The 6,570-nt window shown below is 38.5% G+C and overlaps 1 protein-coding gene across 1 annotated transcript in view; it reads left to right on the forward strand.

Moving 5' to 3' along the window:
* The window catches only part of LOC104963769 (ryanodine receptor 1-like), a 90,762-nt gene extending 85,249 nt beyond the window's left edge, over positions 1–5,513 (forward strand). Inside the window, exons 31-40 of the mRNA XM_010792411.1 lie at positions 969–1,011; positions 1,100–1,233; positions 1,318–1,378; positions 1,464–1,610; positions 1,706–1,840; positions 1,958–2,114; positions 2,900–2,964; positions 3,073–3,173; positions 3,724–3,775; positions 3,896–5,513. Coding sequence (XP_010790713.1) covers positions 969–1,011; positions 1,100–1,233; positions 1,318–1,378; positions 1,464–1,610; positions 1,706–1,840; positions 1,958–2,114; positions 2,900–2,964; positions 3,073–3,173; positions 3,724–3,775; positions 3,896–3,991 — 991 coding nt within the window. The 3' untranslated portion in view covers positions 3,992–5,513. The remainder of the gene's footprint in view (positions 1–968; positions 1,012–1,099; positions 1,234–1,317; positions 1,379–1,463; positions 1,611–1,705; positions 1,841–1,957; positions 2,115–2,899; positions 2,965–3,072; positions 3,174–3,723; positions 3,776–3,895) is intronic.
* Positions 5,514–6,570: the final 1,057 nt, after the last annotated feature.

The raw sequence follows: 6,570 nt of genomic DNA on the forward strand, positions 1-6,570 counted from the left end.
ACCACACAAGGAAGGTTTGTGAGTTAAACCAAAGTAGACAGGTGTCTGTATAAAACGTTGTGGAGAAAAAAGGCACGGCACACCAACATCAAAACCTCATCCCAACTGTGAAGTATGGTGGAGGGAGCATCATGGTTTGGGGCTGCTTTGCTGCCTCAGGGCCTGGACAGATTGCCATCATCGACGGAAAAATGAATTCTCAAGTTTATCAAGACATTTTGCTGGAGAACTTAAGGCCATCTTTCCACCAATTGAAGCTCAACAGAAGATGGGTGATGCAACAGGACAACGACCCAAAGCACAGAAGTAAATCAACAGAAGAAAATACGCCTTCTGGAATGGCCCAGTCAGAGTCCTGACCTCAACCCAATTGAGATGCTGTGGCATGACCTCAAGAGAGCGATTCACACCAGACATCCCAAGAATATTGCTGAACTGAAACAGTTTTGTAAAAAGGAATGGTCCAAAATTCCTCCTGACCGTTGTGCAGGTCTGATATGCAACTATAGGAAACGTTTGGTTGAGGTTATTGCTGCCAAAGGAGGGTCAACCAGTTATTAAATCCAAGGGTTCACATACTTTTTCCACCCTGCAGTGTGAATGTTTACATGGTGTGTTCAATAAAAACATAAAAACATATAATTGTTTGTGTGGTTTTAGCTTAAGCAGACTGTGTTTGTCTATTGTTGTGACTTAGATGAAGATCAGAACACATTTTATGACCAATTTATGCAGAAATCCAGGTAGTTCCAAAGGGTTCACATACTTTTTCTTGCAACTGTATATGCACTCTACTGAGTGCACTTTATATTAGGTTTTATATATTAATAAAATGCTTAATGTTTAAGTAGTATGACTTATGCTGCATTCAAATGTTGCAGGGGTCAGGTTGAAGACCTTTTAATATACGCCGTTAGAATAGAAGCTTACCTCCACTGAAATATGTATGATGTCTCTCTTCAATGCAGATCCTTCCCTAACAACTACTGGGACAAGTTTGTGAAGAGAAAGGTGAGTTTTTCCAGATTACTTTGATTCTAAATATCAAGGAAATGTCTTGCAGTGAAATGACATGTGTGTTTGTGTGTGTGACATCCAGGTGCTGGATAAATATGGTGACATCTACGGCAGAGAGAGGATTGCTGAGCTGCTCGGTATGGACTTGGCTTCTCTAGACGTCAGTGCCATGACGCATGAGAAAAAGCCCGAACCAGACACCTCAATGTTGAGCTGGTATGTTCAATAGACTCTTTACATAAAACCATTCAGCTGTATTACACATAGTATCTCGGATTAAACAAACCCTTGTATCTGCAGGTTACCAGCTATTGACATCAAGTACCAGATCTGGAAGTTTGGCGTTATTTTCACTGACAATGTGAGTTAAGTAAGCAGTTCATTGTATCATTCGGACTATGAGAGCATCTGATTTTAGTGATTTTGACTTTCCTCTCGTTTTTCAGACCTTCCTCTACCTGGTTTGGTACATGTTGATGTCTCTACTTGGACACTACAACAACTTCTTCTTTGCCACTCTTCTCCTGGACATCGCCATGGGTGTCAAAACCCTGCGCACCATCTTGTCCTCCGTGACTCACAACGGCAAACAGGTCTGCACATTTCCATTATAAAGGAATCCTCAGGAGGTTTCATCTGTTCTCCCATTTGGAACATCTAACGATGTGCCACCCTTTGTTCCTCACAGCTGATGATGACTGTAGGTTTGCTGGCTGTGGTGGTGTACCTCTACACAGTGGTGGCCTTCAACTTCTTCCGCAAGTTCTACAACATGAGCGAGGATGAGGACGAGCCGGACATGAAGTGTGATGACATGATGACTGTGAGTGCAGGGCAGAAATATGACTATAGTACCAGTCTGTGTCGTAGGTAAACTTTACCGTGAGTCTGATTTCTGTCTTGTTTCATAAATGTTGGATTTTCTTCCATCCCCCCGTAGTGTTACCTGTTCCACATGTACGTTGGCGTGCGTGCTGGTGGGGGTATTGGAGATGAAATTGAGGACCCAGCGGGGGATGAGTACGAGCTCTACCGAGTGGTCTTTGACATCACCTTCTTCTTCTTTGTCATCGTCATCCTGCTGGCTATCATCCAGGGTATGGTATATAGTTGTTAGACTAACCAAAAGCATATTGTACTGTATCTTGTTGAGATCATTTAAATGTTCCATGCACCCAACCGTTAATCTGCACTCACATGCTGTCAAAATGACCTTAATTACAGGACCTAAACTAAGAAAAATACCCATGATTCCTGCAAGCTCTTTTATTCATACTTCTGTGTTTATACTTCTTCCAAATTCAAAGTTTAAATTCTACAATTCTACTGCGACCTTGATGAAGTTCGTTTTTGCAGCTTTTTACTTCTGGTGATTGCATTTATGTTCCTAAAATCATAAAAGTGAATCCAATGGAAATTTCAATTGAAAAATCCCATTGCTTTTCGTCAAGGGAACCCTTGCGATGCATCAAATCTGCACCACTCCAAAGGTAACACTTTTTTAAGATGGGTTAATTCTAGCAATCTTTCTGCAGTTTCCCCCAGCTCTACTGTATGTCCTCTTTCAGTGCACTGTCCTGGTTCAATCTCACTGCCCCTGGGATTTTTTACACACGCTACGAAAGAGCTATTTAAACCCTACTGTCCATTCTAGTTTCAAATTCATACACAAAAAGTTTTGCATGTGGGTCAGTTGACGCAGTCAGCATTTGAACAGACAAGATTGTCCTGTGCTTTATTATGTGAAGCTAGCAGGGAACATTTGTTTAGAGATCAGCAAATAGGGTTCTTGAGATGGCACCAACCTTTCTTAAAAAAGGGTATCCTCAAAAAGAAACCATTCAGATCTTCAGATGAATAAGAAATGCTGTGTGTCTTTCAGGTTTGATCATTGATGCCTTTGGAGAGCTGAGAGACCAGCAGGAGCAGGTCAGAGAGGACATGGAGGTAAGATTATTACTTTCCAAGGGATTTAACTAATCTCTTTAACCTTCAACTCTCCATCAGTAATAGGGCAAGAACATGTTTAATCTGCACTGTCCTCTCTGCCTCCAGACAAAGTGTTTCATCTGTGGAATTGGAAGCGACTACTTTGACACGACGCCTCACGGCTTTGAGACACACACTTTAGAAGAGCATAACTTAGCCAACTACATGTAAGTAACCTTTCAGAGTGCAGAAGAAGATGTCGTAATTATAAACATAGTCATTGTTTTGTTTTGAAAATATATACCTTTACTCCTAAAGTTGGTGATAGGCTAGTTGAAACCGTTAGTTTGATATATTTTTTTAATAATAGGCATTCAAAGAGTGTGGAACATGAAGGCGACCTAAATGTTCACTATTAAAACATAGCTTTGTTATATATGCTTAACATGTTTCATCATATGATATAGAATAAGCAGATTATTTCAGGAGAACATTGTGTCCTCATTTATATGTAAGCTTCTGTATGTGTGTGTTTGTGTGACTAACATTGTGGGGACCTTGCTTTTGGGGACAAATGCAGGCCCACATAACATATCATTTAATTTTTAGGCCGCCCGATTTGTATCTTTAAAACTTGGCCTAAGGAAAAATAAGTTTAGTAAAAAAGTATTTAGACAATTTGCCCTGAGGATAATGGCTTCTAAGAACACGCAAATATATTTTCTTCAAAAGCAATCTAATTAGCATTTTTTGCATTATTTCCCTTTTCTTTTTCAGGTTCTTCCTGATGTATCTCATTAACAAAGATGAAACAGAACACACAGGACAGGTCAGTATACATATTTCTTTAAAGATATATATATACCAATGTAAAGAAGGTAAATCAAACAAGACCTTATTGGTTGTTTTTGTCTTGTTAAAATGTTATTTTTATAATATTGTGTTTCAGGAGTCATACGTGTGGAAGCTGTACCAGGAGCGCTGCTGGGACTTCTTCCCTGCTGGGGACTGCTTCAGGAAGCAGTATGAGGATCAGCTGGGATAATGTCCTGCATGGCTAACGTCTGAAGGAGAACGAGAGGAAAGGAGGGGAGGGACATTAAGAGAGAGAAGAAATTTACAAATTTCTCTCCTCCGTTGAAGCTATGCACACTTTCACTGCACTGATGTAACACCTGCAGCAGAATGTCCATGGAATAGATTTGAGAAAAGCTGAAGAGATATAGGAGGCATAAAAAATGACTTTTTTATTTCACAATGAACACACTTCATGGCCTTTTTAGTGTCAAATATACATACTGTAGACGGCCTTGCATAACAATGCATTTATACAAAATGGGCTCTTTCAGTCGCTGCTGCTGTAAACGTTTTAGTGCCTATAGCAATGTCACTGCTTTAGCAATCAGTTTGCTTTAACACATTTATTTTAGATTAGAGTGTATATGTTTGTTTTTGTATGTAGCTGCTGCCATTTGATATTTTTTCTGGTGTTTCAGTGAGAGAAAGTGATTTGAAGGTAAATGATTCAGCAGCTTACAGTCGTATCTCCAAGATCCTGGAGGGAGCAGTGAAAGTGGTAAGCGCTCTCTCGTATCTTCATCCTTCCTCTCTTGAGACTTAGAAACTTGCCTTCAAACGAACAACCATGAATGGGAACTCTCGTTGGACTGACTTGCCAAGATAATAAACTTGAGTGTCATCTGCATACGTGACATATACCTGAGTAACTCAGCTGACAAACCCAGTTTGCACTCTGAAGTCTTACAATGTGTCCCTCGAAGTATGTACTCCACTATCTCTCCTGGTGTGTCTGTGCCATATAAGATAGTGATGATGTATACATAAAGTATATGAGGATGCCAAGGTTATTTATTTATTGTTTATACGCAGATCAAATCTTCTGAAGACGACCGTTTTAGCCCGTCTGTATTTCTGGCCAACAGAATATTTTATGGACAAATATCTTTCAGTGCATTGAAATAACTAATGAATGTATTTAATGTATACACTTTGGCCAAAGTGCCATGTGTACAACTGATAAATGCCAAGGCTGCATAGAGGCCTTATGATGGAAAGACATATTTTACATAAATCATAGATTCATGTATTTATTTTATTTAGGGCTTTAAATAATTTGAAAGATGCTTCCTTGTCAGAGTTTCACATTTCGTGTGTATTGTTTGTGAAAACCACAAAGATGAAGGGACTGTCTCACACTGAAGAAAATGCCTAGTTTGCAGTCAGAAGAGATTTTTTTGCTAGTTAGGTTTTTATGATAGATATTTTTAGGAATCTAGCATATCAGTTGTTTTTCTCAATCAAAGTCTCATCCGATGTGTTGATCTCAGACAGTTCTATCTTACTATGCCTCTTAAAGATCACACACAAACTCTTATTTATTGTCATGACTCACAGGCAGAGCAGTGGTCTGTTTGCAGATGACTCTGAAGTGTGTAATGTTTGCTGTGGTCCACTAGGGGGCCGCTGACAATACAGAGCTGGAGGGAGATTGTTACTGACTGAACCCTGTGTTTCAATACAGAATAAACAGATTATTTTAAGGAGAACTTTGTGTCCTTTATATTATATATATTATATATATGTAAGCTTTTTAGTATTTTATTGTGTGTGTTTATGTGTATATCTGACTGACATTATGGGGAACCTTATTTTTTACGACAAATGAAGGTCCCAATACCGTTATTTATTATATTTTAGGGCAAAGATTTCGATTATGTTAAGATTAGGATTACGCAAGTAATAGGTTGTGTTTAGAGTAAGGGAAGGCAATATGAAATCAAATGAAATATAAATCAATGTAATGTCCTCTAAGATAATGAAAATGTGTGTGTCTGTCAGTATTTAACATTCAAGGACTAAGATCAAAATCGTGTCAACTGAATACTAGATACATTTTTATTTTAGGAAAGTTACATTCAATTTGCATAGTCCAAATAATAATAGACAGATAACACGAGGAAATAGACTTGTTCGATTATCTTGACTGGCCGAGTGCACCTACGCCCCTAATAGTGTGCGATAATTACCCATGGCATATATGGTCTCAATAAATACTATTTTTAAACCGCATGGGCAGAATTGGGTGCTTTTGACTTTACCAATATAATGGTATGCTTTTTGGTGTTTTTTAAAAGCAGAAATTAAAACAGAAAATATCGAAATAAATTCACTGCTTGAAAAAGTCATAAAAAATGGAATGATAGAATGAAGCACCTGTGAGATACAACATAATCATACCTCTTGGGTAAACATTAGTTTATATAATATACTGTACATTTTAGGGATGTCCCGATCACCTTTTTTTGCTCCCGATCCGATTCCAATCATTTGAATTTGACAATTTGCCGATACCGATTTTTCCCGATCCGATCTTTATGCAATGCATTAAGAGAAAAAAAAGCATTCAAGTTGTCCCTTAAGATTATTTTTTTATTTAAATTGGATATTCTATCCAACATGGATATAGCTTCTTTCTTTCACAGCAGCATTGGATCAGTTCAGTTGTGCAGCATTGGATCAAAACAAAATAAAGCTTTCAGTACTCGTTAACTTACTGCTACAATTAGACACTGCGCCCTGCCCACTCTGTTGCCAGATTTGAGA

The sequence above is a fragment of the Notothenia coriiceps genome, unplaced genomic scaffold (genome assembly GCF_000735185.1).
Source record: "Notothenia coriiceps isolate Sejong01 unplaced genomic scaffold, NC01 NC01_scaffold00036401, whole genome shotgun sequence".
Taxonomy (NCBI): Eukaryota; Metazoa; Chordata; class Actinopteri; order Perciformes; family Nototheniidae; genus Notothenia; species Notothenia coriiceps.